We start from the raw sequence: 17,232 nt of genomic DNA on the forward strand, positions 1-17,232 counted from the left end.
CACCCCCCCACCCCCAGACAGGGAGTTGACCTGGACTGACCCTGGATCGGGATCGGACTCCAAACAAGGACTGAACCTGCCTCTAAAACAGGGACTGACCCTCGACTGGACCCTTGATCAGGAACTGAATGCCTAAAACAGGGACTGACCCCCGGAGAGGGACTGACGCTTCGGGCTCCGCTCAGCCCCAGTCCGCTTTTGGGTTTATTTTTCTGACCGCCCGATTAATGACAATTGTCCGCGAAACGAAGGATTATTTTTACCCAGAAAGCCGCGGGGCTGCCCCGTTTCCGGTTAGCGTTATCCAGATGCTGGGTCCAGCGGTCGTCATGGCAATGGGCGGCTTGGGGCTGCAATTATTCTGGCTGCCGGGTGAGGAGCAGCCGTTGCCGGAGTCTGCTGCCGTCCAGTGGGTCGGGACCAGGCCCACCCTGGCCAAATAGGTTGCTGACTGGGACGGGAGCGAGAGAGCTGAGCCTGGTCCCGCCACACTGACCAGCGGCTGGAGCAGGAATACAGGCCGTTAACCTTCTCCACCTCGGGGACAGCAAGAGCAGTTTTGGCCCCTGACTCCGCTAAAATGAACTAACCTGGCAGTGATCCTGCCCCGCTTGGTTCAGGCCCACACTGGACAGGCGCTGCTTTGAGTTCTTTTACTTAGTATCGCAACTCTGGCTTTTCAGATACTAACGGATTTTAATTTTGCTTCTTTTATAGTTCTCATCGTCTCAGCTGGTAAGATGAAAATTGTGGAAGAGCCGAACACCTACGGGTAAATAAATACAAACACGACCTCAACTTAGAGGTTCAGGGCAGCAGAGAAGAGCAGGGGGCTATTTGTCTCTAAATTTCTTCCCTGACTCGGTGCCCTGGGGTCCCTTACCTGGTGTCCTGGTGTTCTAATGGCACTAAAGAGTGACAAAACCAGATGGTTTCCATCCCAGGATTTTAAAGGAAGTAGGTGAGAACATTGAACATGGCCTAACTATGGCTAAAGTTCTCTTGATTCGGGAAGCATTCCTTTAAATTGTAACCTTGACATGTCACTTTGTTATTGCACAGAATTATTACAGCACATAAGGAGGCCATTTGGCCCATTGTGTCTGCAATTCATCTAGTGCCATTTCCCCACCTTCTCCCCACAACCCTCCACGTTCTCCCTTTTCAGATAACAGTTTAATTCCCTTTTGAATGTCTTGATTGAACCTGCCCGCACCGCACTCTCAGGCAGTGCATTCCAGACCTTAACTACTCACTGTGTGAAAAAGTTTTTCCTCATGTCGCTTTTGCTTTCTTACCAATTACTTTAAATCTGTCCTTGATTCTTTCACAAGTGGGAACAGTTTCTCTCTCTCTCTACACTGTCCAGACCCCTCATGATTTTGAATACCTCTATCAAGTCAAGTTTAAGAAAGGTGACAGAGGGAAACCAGGGAATTATAGACCAGTTAGCCTCACATCTGTTGTCAGAAAATTATTAGCAACTATAATTAAGGATAGAGTGACTGAACAGCTTGAAAATTTTCAGCTGATTGAGAAAGCCAACATGGATTTTTAAAGGGTAGGTCATGCCTGATGAGCCTAATTAAATTTTTTGAAGAGGTGACTAAAGTAGTTGGATTTTCTATGGATGTTATTTACACAGACTTAGAGGCATTTGATAAAGTCCCTCAAAAGACACTTGGCTAAAGTTGCAATTCATGGAATTAATGGACGTTTATTGACCTGGTTAGGAAATTCGCTGAGTGGCAGAGAGTAGGGAAAATGGTCCAGTATTTTAATTGGCAGGATGTGACTTGTGGTGTCTCGCCAGGATTTGTGTTGAGCCCTCAATTATTCACATGGTATTCATTGACAACTTAGAATATAAAGCCACATATCCAAGTTTGCTGATAACACAAACATAAGGAGCATTGTAGATGGAAATATAAAATTACCAAGATGTATTAATAGATTGTGAATGGAGAAAACTGGCAAATGGATTTCAGTGTAGGCAACTGACATCATCCATTTTGGACCTAAAAAAAATATAGAACAGTGTCCTTTCTAAATGGAGAAAAGCAAAACACAGTGACGGTCCAAGTACACAGATCATTAAAGTGTTATGAACAAATACAGAAAATAATCAAAAAGGCTAATGGACTACTGGGCTTTAGAGGACTCGAATACCAGGGAATAGATGACAGGCTCTTGAAATCCCTGGTTAGACCACACTTGAAGTATTGTGAGCAATTATGGGCACCACACTGGAAGAATATATTGGCTTTGAAGGGAGTGTAGCATAAATTGACCAGAATACCACCTGGACTCTGAGCTAAATTATGAGGCGAGGTCATACAACCTAGTGTTGTATTCTCTGGAATTTAATTTAGAATGTTAAGGGGTGATTTGATAGAAGTTTTCAAGATATTAAGGGGAACAGATAGGGTAGATAGAAACTATATCTGCTGTTGGGGGAGTCTAGGATTAGGAGTCATAGTCTAAAAATTAGAGCCATATCTTTCAGAAGTGAAATTAGGAAACACTTTTACACACAAAGGGTGGTAGAAGTTTGAACTCTCATCCGCAAATGGCAGTTGATGCTAAATCAATTGTTAAATCTACCAATCTCAGATTTAAAATTTTGTTAACCAAAGGTGTTAAGGAATATGGGGAAAAGGCGAGTGGATGGAGTTAAGTCGCAGATCAGCTATGATCTCATTGAATGGCAGCAGAACAGGTTCAAGGGGCTGAATGGCCGACTCTTGCTCCTATGTCCCTGACTGGTGACTTGGTGCTCTGACCTCCACACACTGATATTTCCACTGATCGGGAGTGGGTATGAGCCTGCCTGAGTACTATGACACTGTGGCCAGTCATTGTCCCGTCTTGGATTGGCTAATTGTGCACAGACTCAGGATGAAGCCTTGGACCTTCCTGGTTTGTGTGGCCAAGGGATGGAATCGATCTCTGATCCATCAGGTGTATGAGACTGATATGATCTATGACTCTGCACGGACATGACGGGCTGAAGGGCCTCCTTCTGTGCTGTAGTTTTCCTATGGTCCTAAGAAGCAATGGGAGTGAGCTTTACCCTGCTCCATCACCCCGTCAAAGTTCCCTGTAAGCCACACAGCAACCCGAAAGTCCCCGCGCTGGCCCTTTTAAGTTACTGTGCCTGCGCAGCTGTGCAAGAAAAATTAAAGGGGCCGCACCCTTAAATAATTCACTCATACACTCCAAACAAAAAATTACAGGGAACATTGACCTCAAGCCTGGAAGGCCACTATTGGGAGAAGCCTGGGACAAGGGTCCTTCTCTGCTGAAATATATTTGGGAAACATGAAGAGACAAAATATAAATATGAGGCCCTGCCCCAACCCCCCCCACCCCCCCTACCACCCTCCAAAAAAAATGTTTAAAATAAATTTCAACTATTTCTGTTTCAGGCTAAATAATCCTTTCCTGTCCCAAGTAAACAGACTTCAACCAAAAATCAGCCCTGCTGCGATTTCAGGTAAAGAATACTGATGGGAGGCTCCCCTCCCAAACCTGTCTCCTCACCGCGTCCAGAGGAGGGGCTGGGCAAGCGACTGTCCCTGCCCAGGGGAGGGGGTGGGCAAGTAACTGTCCCTGCCCAGGGAAGGGGGTGGGCGAGTGACTATGCCTGCCCGGGGAGGGGCTGGGTGGGCGACTGTCCCCCGGCTAGGGGAGGGACTAGTATGTATATGGCTCTGCATGGTGGAGGGACTGATACTTATATGGCTCCACCTGGGGGAGGGGACTGGTACATATATGTATCGTCTGGAGGAGGGAACTGACGGATGGGTGAGTGTTCCCAGGAGAAGGGCTGAGAGAGTGACTTTGCCAAAGAGAGGGGTTGATGAGTGAGTGACTGTTGTGGTGTATAGCACACAAAGTTAGGGATTTGTTCTGCTTTTTTTATTCCAGGCCCTGCTCATCTGCACAGACTTGCTGGGAAATGTTTCAGTATGACTGAGTCTGCGTGAGTATCAATTAATTTTACTGATTGTAATAAATATAAACAGGTGTTTGGTCTGTTTAACTGGCATTTTGTGTAAAAGATTTTTAATGATGATGGAATCTCTAATTTCTAAGGGAAATTGTATATGTACATAAAAGCAAAATACTGCATATGGAAATCTGAAGTAAAAACAAAGTGCTGGGAATACTCAGCAGGTCAGGCAGCATCTGTGGAGAGAGAAGCAGAGTTAACATTTCAGGTCTGTGACCTTTCATCAGATCTAGCAAAGGTTAGAAAAGAATTAGGTTTTAAGCAAGTGAAGGAGGGGGGGGGGTTTGGTGGGGAAGAGAACAAAAGAGAAAGCATGTGATAGGGCAGAAAGCAGGAGAGATTAAATAACAAAACTGAAGGAAGGCTCCGGGTAATAGGCAGTGCTGTGAGACACTGTTACCAACTGTAGGCAAAAAAGCCTCTTTAAACTGGGGGTTGTTTCTTAGAAGATAAGAGGAGATTGATAGAGGTGTCCAAAATCATGAAGGGTTTTAACAGAGTAAATAAGGAGAAATTGTTTTCAATGGCAGGAGGGTCATTAACCAGAAGACACAGATTTAAGGTGATTGGCATAAAGAAGCAGCGATGAAATGAGAAGAAATATTTTTATGCAGTGAATTGTTGTGATCTGGAATGCGCTGCCTGAAAGGTGGTGAAGGTAGATTCAATGGTAACTTTTAAAAGGGAATTGGATAAATACAGAATAGACAGCACAGAAACAGGCCGTTTGATGCAACCAGTCCCTGCTGGCATTCATGCTCCACTCAAGCCTCCTCCCATACTTCCTCATTTAACTATCAACATAACCTACTAATCCCTTCTCCCTCATCTACTTTTCTAGTGTCCCCATGAATGGATCTATGCTATTCACCTCAACTACTCCCTATCGTAATGAATTACACATTCTTGTCGCTCTCTGGATAAAGAAGTCTCTCTTGAATATCCTGCTTGGTTTCTTGATGATCATCTTATATTGATTTGATTTAGATTTTTTTTGATTTGATTTAGAGATACAGCACTGAAACAGGCCCTTCGGCCCACCGAGTCTGTGCCGACCATCAACCACCCATTTATACTAATCCTACGTTAATTCCATATTCCTACCACATCCCCACCTGTCCCTATATTTCCCTACCACCTACCTATACTAGGGGCAATTTATAAGGGCCAGTTTACCTATTAACCTGCAAGTCTTTGGCATGTGGGAGGAAACCGGAGCACCCGGAGGAAACCCACGCAGACACAGGGAGAACTTGCAAACTCCACACAGGCAGTACCCAGAATTGAACCCGGGTCGCTGGAGCTGTGAGGCTGCGGTGCTAACCACTACGCCACTGTGCCGCCCATATAGTGATGACCTCTAGTTTTGCTCTTCACCACAAATGAAAACACTCTGTCTATTCCATCAAATCCTTTCATCATTTTAAATATCCTTATTGTATGTGCAGTCTGTAAGTTTATTAATGTTATCTCTCAAATTGTTGACTATCCCTTCCAATTTGGTGCGTGTAAATTTAGGAATTGTGTTTTGATTCCAAAGTCTAAATCATTAATATGAATTCTGAACAACAGTGGTCCCAGCACTATCCCCGAGGGACTCCACTTCTGTCACTCTCAATAGATACCCTTTACCCCGACTCTCTTTTTTTTGTGTTTCAACCAGCTAGCTATCCATTCTGCTATTGGCCCCTGACTCCTCATGCTCGGAACTTATTCGTCAGTCTATCATGTACCTTATTGAAGGCGTTTTGGAAATCTAAATATATTCTATCTACTACATCAACCTTGTCTACTCTCTCTGTTCTTGAAGGGGAAAAATTTATAGAGCTATGGGGTAAGAGCAGGGGAGTGCATCTAATTGCATAACTCTTTAAAAGAGCTGACATGGACACAATCAGCCAAATAGCCTCCTTCTACACTATTTTTATTTATTTTATTCGCAGGTACAAGTACGAGTTTTGCCCCTTTCACAACATCACACAACATGAGCAGACGTTACGCTGGAACGCTTACAGCGGGATCCTGGGGTAAGTCCATCATTGGGGATGGGGTGGGAGTCTGAAATGGGGGGGGGGGGCAAGAGGTGGAGTAGAGGGGCGGAGATTTGGGGGGGGTGGTAGGTGGAGAGAGAAAATGAGGGTGAGCAGGAGCTGGAGAGGGAAAGTGAGGGTGGGCTGCGGGCGGAGAGGGGGGCACAGTGGTTTCGTCCTGTGGGTGGGGGAATACTCGCCCCAATTCACAGATAGCAGTAATGAAATTATCCTATCAATTGTCATTTGCCTGCCTGCTGAATGAAATCAAGGTTAGCAGTCTGTAACAGTCCATGTGTGTGACTCTGCCAGTACTGTGGTTACTCTGTGTGACTCTCCCTGTGCTCAGTGAGCTCCTGTGAGTTCTTCCTGTGCCATGGTGAGCCTGTGAGTTCTACCTGTGCTGCAGCAAGTCTCTAAGATTGGGGAGATTGATGACCCCAGATGTTTTTTCTCATGAAAAGAGAGAATACGATGAAAGTGCTTTAAATTGTGCAAGTTCTGAGCACATTGAATCCTAAGAAAACTTCTGCCCTGTACAGAACCATGTACAGACACAAGGAGTCTTATTTACAAATGAAGGATAACATACGTAATACAGGAAGAAGTTTTTTTTTTGTGAAAAGCACGGTCAAGTCTGTGGAGTAGATTACTGGCATGTGGTGGGGAGGGTGTAACAAGAAACCTTAATAGGTTTCAAGATAAAAACAGACAAGTTTCTTGTCAACAAATGGATGCAAGGTTATGAGAAATGCACCAAGGGCCTCGATGGGCCGAAGGGAGTGGGGGGAAATATAAGGATACCAAATTCGAATTGTGTTTGAATTCCACTAACCATCTGTTGGATTAGTTTGTCCTCTTCTACAGACTCATTGAGTGTTGATAGAGATGGGGGTGAGGATGGGGATGGGGTAAATCCTCAGGTGCAGACGACACTTATGCCTAACCTAGGGAACAATGCTGGAGTGAATCAGGATTAAGGGAGGATGGATTAGAATCTGAAGTTTTTGTTCTGCAGAATATGGCAGGAATGGGAAATTGAGAACAACACGTTTGTGGGAATGTGGATGAAGGAAGGAGATTCCTGTGGCACCAGGAACAGACAGACCAAGGTACATGTTCCCCTCTGCCGTTCTTCCTGTGCAAACATAGATAATGATGTAGCAGGTCATTCCACTGCAAAGGTCATCAGAGCTAAGCCCAGCCCTGTTCTTGTACTGTGTTTGTACGTGATCTGTCCAGCAAAGGGCAATGGGGAACAATCAGGAGCTGGAACCCAAGTGATTGTTTTTTCTTTTCCCTCCCTCGTCACCTGCCTCTCTGGCTCAGATTAGTTAACAATGCACAGCAAGGATTAGATCTGGGCTTTGTGATGACACATTTATGCACGGAGTCATTTAGAGGGCAAGAATTTGTTTTTCCCACAACTGCTCACAAGGCGATTCCAGTCTGTGTCACATAAGCTCACTGACCAGATCCTGCGTCACTCTGGCAAACTGTGAAACATGTGAAACTCAGCTCTCTTTTTCACAGGTCCTTCTAACATGTGGATCCAGCCACAAACTGGCCCAAGTTTCTGAGCCCAACACCTGCATCTACTGGCTGAGCTTTGAGACACCGCTGGTCTGCCACCCCCACTCCTTACTGGGTGAGTAAGGAAAGTGCAGTCATTCGCATAGTCAACGGGTAGTGTCAGTCAGACGAAGGAGTGCTGCGCTCCCGCACAAATAGCAGCTCCTGTGCAGCCGAATGACTTCGTCTGTTGAGTCACGCACTGAAGACCTGGGAGATGATTGGGGCTATGACAGGTCTTGACCCAGCCAGGGTTTGCGGGAGTGGGAACAGATATTTTGGTGGAATTGGAGGTTTGGGGTGTTTTTTGGGTGGTGTTTGGGGGTTTTGGAGTTTTTTGGGGGGTGATGTTTGAGGGAGAAGAGGTATGTGGGGAGAAGGGAATTTTTTTGGGGAGGTGTTTGTGGAAGGGTGGGGGGCGGGGATGGGAAGAAGGCCGCAGGAGGGTGTATGTGGGGGTGGTGGGGGAGGCAGATTGTACAGTTCCTGCTCAAATTTATTTATTTCTGCAGTTTACCCGAATCTGAAGGAAGAGCTACAGAATCGATGGGACCAGATAGAACAGTCACTCTACGACGGCCTCATTACTCAGCAAGTAAGTTCTGTGTTTGGTGCAGCCTGAGTCTGGGGCCATGTTGAGAAGCTGAACAGTCTCTCGCAGACCCACTGATCACTGCCGAGATCAATAACCAGTTGTAGGGGCACCATCTGAGTCACTCTCTAGCCCAGGGGGCACCATCTGAGTCACTATCCAGCCAAGGGGGCACTGCAGCCACAGACCAATTTCATTTCTGCTCCGTGTATTTCAGGGTTATAAGAAGTTGCTTCAAGCAATATTTGAAGACGCGGGTTACCTGAAAACCACTGGTGAAAAACGGGCTCAAAAGGAGACGGAGGAACAAAACCCCTCACAAGAGGAGACCTTGCAAAGATGCAGTGAGGTAATGGGGGCTTTTTGTTGTGATGGGAGGGTGCTTGTTGTGGGGGGTGTGATTGGAGAACATATGATGAGGGGGTCCGATGGATTTATTGCATTAAATGCAAGCAGCAGTTTGGTTGATTCCCTGTGGGGATCGAGAATTTATTCCAAACTTTACTTCAGGCCTTTCAGCACCTCCTCCTGGGGATAGTCCAGAACCTTCCAGCCAGCATACAGTGAGGGATGAGACCAGATTCAACACTGTATCTCTTGTATCCATTCAATGCAAAATAAAAATGGAAAATGCTGGAGTTTCGGTGGAGGGGGCAGGGGCAGTTATCAGGATCTGCTGTTCCGTTTAATGTAACTGATTCTGCTCATCTTTCGTGTCCTTTCCCAATTCAGGAGCGAAATAAACTTTCCACAGAGGTCCAGAGGCTAAAGGATTTACTGACCCGCCATAACATCTCCTTCGCAGTACCAACTGGTCAGTACTATCTTTCAGCTGTTTGCAAAGTCCCCCCTCTTCTCCAGAAAGTGTCAATTCTTGGCTGGGTTCAGTTCCACAGCGGCTCAGTGACCCAAATATTTGTTATTGAGCTGAGATTCATGTTGCCTGCCTGGAGTCTGGTCGGGGTCCTTGTACCCATACCAAGGTCTGGAAGCTGAGCTTCGCTGTTTACCATTTGTTGAGGCTTGTGAGCATTGCTGAGGGAAGCAGGGAAATTACAGAGATGTGCAAGAACTATAGACTGGTGATATTGGGGAATTTCAATTTCTCAAATATCGATTGGGATAAAGTTAGAGTGAAGGGAAAGGAGGGGGGAGGAATTTCTGAAATGTGTTCAGGAGAACTTCCTTGATCAGTATGTTCATGGCCCAACTTGAAAGGAGGCTTTGCTGGATCTGGTACTGGGAAATGAGTTGGCCCAAGTGTCTGTGGGGGAGCACTTGGGTAAGAGTGATCATCGTATCATAAGGTTAAAACTCGTAATGCAGAAAAGCAAGGAACAGTATAAGGTGGAACGGCTAGATTGGAAGAGGGCTAATTTCAATGCAATGAGATGGGATCTAGCCAGGATAAAATGGAACCAAAGACTGACAGGAAAAACTGTAATGGAATAATGGGTTATCTTCAAGGAAGAGATGCTTTAGGTACATTCCAACAAGGGTGAAAGGTGGGGAACCAAAAACAGGGCTCCTTGGATGACGAGGGAGATAGACATTGTGATGGGAAAAAAAGAGGGTGTGTGTTGCTTGTCAGATGAATTCTTCAAGTGAGAACCAGACCAAATACATTAAGTTGAGAGCAGAGGTGAAGAGGAAATTAAGACTGGCAAAGAGGTAATAAAATAGAATGGCAGTCAATATAAAAGGGAACCCAAAAATCTCTACCGGCATGTAAGTAATCGGGTAGTAAGAGGTGGAGTGGGGCTTATTAGGGACAAAGAGGGTAATATATGCTTAGAGGCACAGGGCAAGGCTAGAATACTTAATGAGTACTTTGTATCGGTGTTTGCTAAGGAAGAGGAATCTGACAAAATATCGGTAGAAGTGGAGAGAGTAGAGGCGATGGATAGGGTAAAAATTGAGAGCGAGGAGATACTGGAAAGTCTGGCTATGCTTAGTCACCTGGTCGGGATGGCTTACGTTCCAGGTTGCTAAAGGAAGTGGGGATGGAGATAGCAGAAGGGCTTGCTGTAGTCTTCCAATCTTCCCGAGATATGAGGGAGGTGTCAGAGGATTGGACAGTGGCAAATATTCCATCTGCCACTTGTCTCTTATTCAAGAAAGTTTGTAAGTACAGTCTTAGCAACTACAGGCAAGTTAGTTTAAATCAGTGGTGAGTAAGGTAGGGGAAAAAATCAACTGGCACTTGGAGCGGTTTAAGGTAATTAAGGATAGCCAGCAAGGATTTGTAAAAGGCAGATCACGATTGACTAATCTAATTGAATTTTTTGATGAAGTAACAGAGAAGGTCGATGAAGGAAATGTGGTGGATATTGTCCGTATGGATTTTAAGAAAGCGTTTGATAAAGTACCACATAAAAGTCAGGTTAACAAAACTGAGTTTCATTGAATAGGACAGTCAGTGTACAATAGAATAAAAAATTGGCTTAAGGACAGAAAACAGCGAGTTGTGGTAATTGGTTGTTTTTCAGACTGGAGGATGATAGACAGTGGTGTTCCCCAAGGTTCAGTGCTAGGACCACTATTGTTTTTGCTATATACAAATGACTTGAATCTTGGAATACAGAGTAGAATTTCAAAATTTTCCGATGATACCAAACTTGGAGGAGTGGCAAACAGTGAGAATGATGTCAACTGCCTGCAACAGGATATAAATAGGCTAGCAGAAGGGCAGACAAGTGGCAGATGGAATTTAATACTGACAAGTGTGAGGTGATGCATTTTGGCAGAAGGAATAGGGTGAGGCAATACAGACTTAATGGCACAGTTCTAAAGAGTGTGCAGGAACAGAGGGATCTGGGGGTACATGAAGGTGGCAGGATATATTGGGAAAGTGGTTAGCAAAGCATATGGGATCTTGGGCTTCATAAATAGAGGCAAAGAGTACAAAAGCAGGGAAGTTATGCTCAACCTTTTTAAAGCTTTGGTTAGCCACCAACTAGAGTAGTGCATCCAGTTCTGGTCACCACTCTTTAGGTAGGATGTGAGATACCTTGAGAGGGTGCAGAGGAGATTTACCAGAATGGTTCCAGGGATGGGGGATTTTAGTTACAAGGTTAGGTTGGAGAAGCTGGAGTTGTTCTTCCTGGAGCATAGGAGATTGAGGGGAGATTTGATAGAAGAGAAGGTCCAAGTGTAGGCGAGCGGTAGTGATAGGGGACTCTATAGTCAGGGGCACAGATAGGCGTTTCTGTGGCCGCGAGCGAGAATCCAGGATGCTGTGTTGTCTCCCTGGTGTCAGGGTCAAGGATGTCTCTGAATGGGCACAGGGCATTCTGAAAGGGGAGGGTGAGCAGCCAGAGGTCATAGTCCATATTGGTACAAAAGACATAGGCAGCAAGAGAGATGAGGTCCTGCAAAGTGAATATAGGCAGTTATGCAGAAGGTTAAAAAGCAGGACATTTAGGGTTGTAATCTCAGGATTACTCCCTATGCCACGTGCTAGTGAGGGTAGGAATAGGAGGATAAGACAAATGAATGCGTGGCTGAAGAGCTGGTGTAGGCGGGAGGGCTTCAGCTGCTTGGACCATTAGGATCTCTTTTGGTGCAGAGGTGACCTGTACAAGAGGGACGGGTTGCATCTGAACTGGAAGGGGACCAATATCCTTGCGGGGAGGTTTGCTAGTACTACTCGGGAGGCTTTAAACTAGTCTGGCGGGTGGGGGGATGGGACCAAAAGTAGTAGTCTCTCCGATGAGATAGTTGAGGCAAATGTAGAGGTTAAAGCAAGCAAGTCCAGTAGGTAGGCTGGGCAGGGGCAGGACAGGGAGCGTGAAAGGTCTGGTAGGCTAAACTGCACTTACTTTAATGCAAGAAGCCTTACAGGTAAGGCAGATGAACTCAGAGCATGGATCGGTACATGGGATTGTGATATTATAGCTATTACGGAAATGTGGTTGAGGGATGGGCAGGACTGGCAACTCAATATGGGTACCGATGCTTCCGGCATGACAGAGGTGGAGGTAAGAGAGGAGGGGGAGTTGCACTATTGATTAGGGAGGACATCACGGCAGTACTTAGAGAGGATATCCCGGGGGGAACGTCCAGCGAGGCCATACGGGTAGAACTTAGAAATAAGAAAGGGGTCATCACTTTGATGGGATTATACTATAGGCCCCCCAATAGTCAGAGGGAATTGGAGAAGCATATATGTAGGGGAATCACAGATAAGTGTAGGAATTATAGGGTTGTAATAGTAGGTGATTTTAACTTCCCTAATATTGATTGGGACTGCCTTAGTGCTAAAGGATCAGATGGGGAAGAATTTGTTAAGCGTGTTCAGGATAGTTTTCTGAAGCAGTATGTGGATGGCCCTACTAGAGAAGGGGCTACACTGGACCTCCTCTTAGGAAATGACCAGACCCTCAATATCCCTCGTCAACCAAGGTTCCCTAAACTTGCCAGTCTTGCCCTTCAATCTAACAGGAACGTGCCGGCCCTGAACTCTTCCCATCTCACCTGGGCAGGTGGTTGATGTGTCAGTGGGGAAACACTTTGGGACCAGTGACCATAACTCTATTAGCTTCAAGATAGTTATGGAAAAGGATAGGACTGGTCCTCAAGTTGAAGTCCTAAATTGGGGGTAGGCTAATTTCAATGCTATCAGACTGGAACTCTCAAAAGTTGATTGGGAGAGGCTGTTATCAGGTAAAGGGACACCTGGCAAGTGGGAGGCTTTTAAAAGTGAGATGGGAAGAGTTCAGGGCCGGCATGTTCCTGTTAGATTGAAGGGCAAGGCTGGCAAGTTTAGGGAACCTTGGTTGACGAGGGATATTGAGGGTCTGGTCAGGATAAAGGAGGAGGCATATGTCAGGTATAGGCAGCTGGGATCAAGCGAGTCCATCGAGGAGTATAAAGGATGTAGGAGTACACTTGAGAAGGAAATTAGGAGGATGAAAAGGGGCCATGAGATTTCCCTGGCAGATAAGATAAAGGAGAATCCTAAAAGATTCTATAAGTATATGAAGAGTAAAAGGGTAGCTAGGGAGAGAGTAGGTCCCCTTAAGGATCAGTGTGGTAATCTATGTATGGAGCCACGGGAAATGGGCAAGGTCTTAAATGAATACTTCTTGTCTGTATTTAGCGTGGAGAAGGTCATGGAAGCTAGTGAGTTCAAGGGAGGGAACAGCGATATCCTGGAGCATATCAACATTACAAAGGAGGAGGTATTGAAGCAAATTAAGGTGGATAAATCCCCAGGGCCTGACCAGGTGTATCCTCGGATGCTATGGGAAGCAAGGGAGGTGATTGCTGGGGCCCTGGCAGAGATTTTTTTTTATCATCGTTAGCCACGGGTGAGGTACCAGAAGACTGGAGGATAGCTAATGTTGTGCCTTTATTTAAGGGCAGCAGGGATAAGCCAGGGAACTACAGGCCGGTGAGCTTTACATCAGTGGTGGGAAAGTTATTGGAAGGGATTCTGAGAGACAGGATTTAAATGCATTTGGAAAGGCAAGGTCTGATTAGGGATAGTCAGCATGGCTTTGTACGTGGGATTTCATGTCTCACGAATTTGAGTTTTTTGAGGAGGTGACCAAGAGGATTGACGCGGGCAGGGCGGTGGACGTTGTCTACATGGACTTTAGCAAGGCCTTTGACAAGGTCCCGCATGGTAGGCTGGTCCGGAAGGTTTGAACACATGGGATCCAGGGTGAGCTAGCAAATTGGATACAAAATTGGCTTGGTGACAGGAGGCAGAGGGTGGTAGAGGAGGGTTGTTTTTCAGATCGGAGGCCGGTGACCAGTGGTGTGCCGTAGGGATCGGTGCTGGGCCCTCTGTTGTTTGTCATATATATAAATGACTTGGATGAGAATGTAGGGGGCATGATTAGTAAGTTTGCAGATGACACCAAAATTGGTGGTATAGTGGACAGTGAAGAAGGTTGTCTAAGGTTACAACAGGATATAGATCAACTGGGAAAGTGGGCGAGGGATTGGCAAATGGAATTTAACGCAGACAAGTGCGAAGTGATGCATTTTGGGAAGTTAAACCAGGACAGGACATATACAGTGAATGGCAGGACCCTGGGGAGTGTTGTTGAGCAGAGAGACCTTGGGGTGCAAGTACATAGTTCCCTGAAAGTGGCAACACAGGTAGACAGGGTGGTGAAGAAGGCATATGGCATGCTTGCCTTCATTGGTCGACGCATTGAGTACAAGAGTTGGGACGTCATGTTACAGTTGTACATAACGTTGGTTAGTTCTGGTCGCCGCACTACAGGAAAGATGTGATTAAGCTAGAGAGGGTGCAGAAAAGATTCACAAGGATGTTGCCTGGTTTGGAGGTCTTGAGTTATAAAAAGAGATTGGATAGGCTGCGTCTGTTTTCCCTGGAGCGAAGGAGGCCTAGAGGGGGCATGATAGAGGTATATAAAATTATGAGAGGCAGAGATAGGGTAGAAAGCCAGAGTCTGTTTCCCATGGTAGGGGTGACTAAAACTAGAGGGCATAGATTTAAGGTGAGAGGGAGGAGGTTTAAAGGGGATCAAAGCGGTAAATTTTTCATACAAAGAATAGTGGGTATCTGGAATGAGCTGCCAGAGGAGGTGGTGGAGGCAGGAACAGTAGCACCATTTAACAGGCATCTGGACAGGTATTTGAATGAGCAAGGCATAGAGAGATATGGAATTAATGCAGGCAGGTGGGATTAGTATAGATAGGCATTATGGTCGGCATGGACGCGCTGGGCCGAATTGCTGTACGACTCTATGACTATAAGTACACAAGATTATGGCAGGCTTAGATAAATTAGACAAGGAAAAACTGTTCCCATTAACTAATGGTACAAGGACTAGGGAACACAGATTAATGGTTTTGGGTAAGAGATGGGGAATGTGAGGAAGAACTTTTTTGTGCAGCGGGTGGTGTTGACCAGGAACGCGCTGCCCACGAGGGTGGTAGAAGCAGAGACAATCAAGCTTTCAAACGGAAATTGGATATGCACTTGAAGGAAATAAAATTTCAGGGCTCCGGGGATAGAGCGAGGGAGTGGGACTAATTGGATTGCCCTGCAGAGAGCCAGCAGACTTGATGGGCCAAATGGCCTCCTTTGCCATATATGACTCTATAGGATGTGTAAGGGGTCAGTGACCCCCTCCACCCATCAATTCAAATCCTCTCCATTGTCTGGTTCCACTGATCCTTCAACCTCCTCCAGCCCTCCTGTCTATCCTCTCCCTCCTTTGACTGGTAGCCGAGCCATTTGCAGCCCCAGTGTCTGGAAATCTTGCTCTGGCCTAAGCTCCCTTGGCCTTACTACTACTCTCTCCTTATAAAACTTGCCCCGCCCCCCTCTCTCAATCACCTTCTCTGACTGTACTGGGGCAAGGGGTTTCAGAGAGGATCGGGGAGGGTGGATGAGAGGTTTTGATTCCTGTACAAGTGTTGTTAAAATGACATTTCTTGTTCTCAGTGAGTGAGGAAATCGCCACAGTAACTGGACACCAAACCCCGAGGAACAAACAGCTGCGAGGAGACCTGGGGCTCCGGGACGATGCACTGTGATATGTACCCAGTGGACAAGTTGGATCTCAACGCAGGGATTTTTATTCTCCACCATGACCTTTTCAAAACAATTAAGAAGAAAGCTCCTCGTCCCATCAGACATTCCTCTATTGCTGGTTCCGCAAACCCTGCTTATTTTAAACTTGGGATTCGCTCTGTAAAGGTCTTCATTTATTCCCATATAACAGCAAAATACTGCGGATGCTGGAAATCAAATAAAAACAGAACGTGCTGGAAATACTCAACAGGTCTGGCAACATCTGTGGGGAGAGAAACAGAGTTAACATTTCAAGACTGTGACCTTTCATCAGAACAGTTCTGATGAATGGTCACAGACCTGAAACATTAACTCTGTTTCTCTCTCCACGGATGCTGCCAGACCTGAGTATTTCCAGCACTTTCTGTTTTTATTACTTTATTCCCATTCTGACTGTGCAGAACGGATTGTATTTCAGTCCTTGAATTTTTCCAACTTAAAGGTTTCTATCTTGAAAGGTGAATAAATGTTGTTTGTTTCTAAATTTCCAGATGTAAAATGTTACTCCCGCAATACTCCAACAGTAAGTGCTAGGATCTCATTGACGACTTTGTCACTAAGATCGAGACCATCCAATCAGCTGTCTCTGCTGCGTCCCTCCCTTCCATTAGCCCACCTGACCAATCTTCTTCTAATGCTCCCCCCACCCTAGCCCTGAACTCGCATCTTTTTTCTCTCCTATCTACACTCATGCCCTGCCTGAGCTCACCTTGCCTATAAGATCCACCTCCTGCTCCCTTGATGCCTACTAAACTGCTGATCACCCAACATCCCCTCCTGGTCACCATGTTGTAGAGATACAGCACTGAAACAGGCCCTTCGGCCCACCAAGTCTGTGCTGACCATCAACCACCCATTTATACTAATCCTACATTAATCCCATATTCCTACCACATCCCCACCTTCCCTCAATTCCCCTACCTATACTAGGGGAAATTTATAATGGCCAATTTACCTATCAACCTGCAAGTCTTTGGCTGTGGGAGGAAACCGGAGCACCCGGCGAAAACCCACGCAGGGAGAACTTGCAAACTCCGCACAGGCAGTACCCAGAATTGAACCCGGGTCACTGGAGCTGTGAGGCTGCGGTGCTAACCACTGCGCCCTGTGACGCCCAATGTTAGCCGACATTGTTAACAGTGTTCTCTCTTCAAGTGTTTTCCCGCTCTCCTTTAAATCTGCTGCCATCATCCCTCTCTCAAACTTAACTAAAGGCAATTACAAGGGTATGAAGACAGAATTGGCTAAAACAAACTGGGAAAATAGGTTAAAAGGTAAGATGGTAGCAAAGCAGTGGCAGACATTTAAGGAGATATTTCATAACTCTCAACAAAGATATATTCCATTGAGAAAGAAGGATGCACCATTCATGGCTGACTAACGAAGTTAAGGGCGGTATCAAATTGAAAGAAAAGGCATACAATGGTGCAAAGATTAGTGGTAGGCCAGAAGATTGGGAAAAGTT

At 45.9% G+C, this 17,232-nt stretch overlaps 1 protein-coding gene across 1 annotated transcript; it reads left to right on the top strand.

Moving 5' to 3' along the window:
* The first annotated feature begins 280 nt into the window (after positions 1-280).
* Positions 281-15,996, top strand: gnptg (N-acetylglucosamine-1-phosphate transferase subunit gamma). Its single transcript, XM_068056088.1, has 11 exons — positions 281-372; positions 718-772; positions 3,429-3,496; positions 3,931-3,985; positions 5,959-6,042; positions 7,064-7,157; positions 7,579-7,693; positions 8,130-8,212; positions 8,427-8,558; positions 8,942-9,023; positions 15,639-15,996. Exons 1-11 carry the CDS (start codon positions 309-311, stop codon positions 15,728-15,730), a joined length of 924 nt encoding a protein of 307 aa, XP_067912189.1. The 5' UTR covers positions 281-308; the 3' UTR covers positions 15,731-15,996.
* The last annotated feature ends 1,236 nt before the right edge of the window (positions 15,997-17,232 follow it).

Source organism: Heterodontus francisci, chromosome 24 (genome assembly GCF_036365525.1).
Source record: "Heterodontus francisci isolate sHetFra1 chromosome 24, sHetFra1.hap1, whole genome shotgun sequence".
Taxonomy (NCBI): Eukaryota; Metazoa; Chordata; class Chondrichthyes; order Heterodontiformes; family Heterodontidae; genus Heterodontus; species Heterodontus francisci.

Bases quoted from the DNA above. Each gene is read 5' to 3' on its own strand.
- gnptg (XM_068056088.1), top strand. From the start codon at position 309: ATGCTGGGTCCAGCGGTCGTCATGGCAATGGGCGGCTTGGGGCTGCAA. The intron at 3,986-5,958 runs GTGAGTATCAAT...TTTTATTCGCAG, and splicing joins TTCAGTATGACTGAGTCTGC to GTACAAGTACGAGTTTTGCC. The intron at 6,043-7,063 runs GTAAGTCCATCA...TTTGTTCTGCAG, and splicing joins GCTTACAGCGGGATCCTGGG to AATATGGCAGGAATGGGAAA.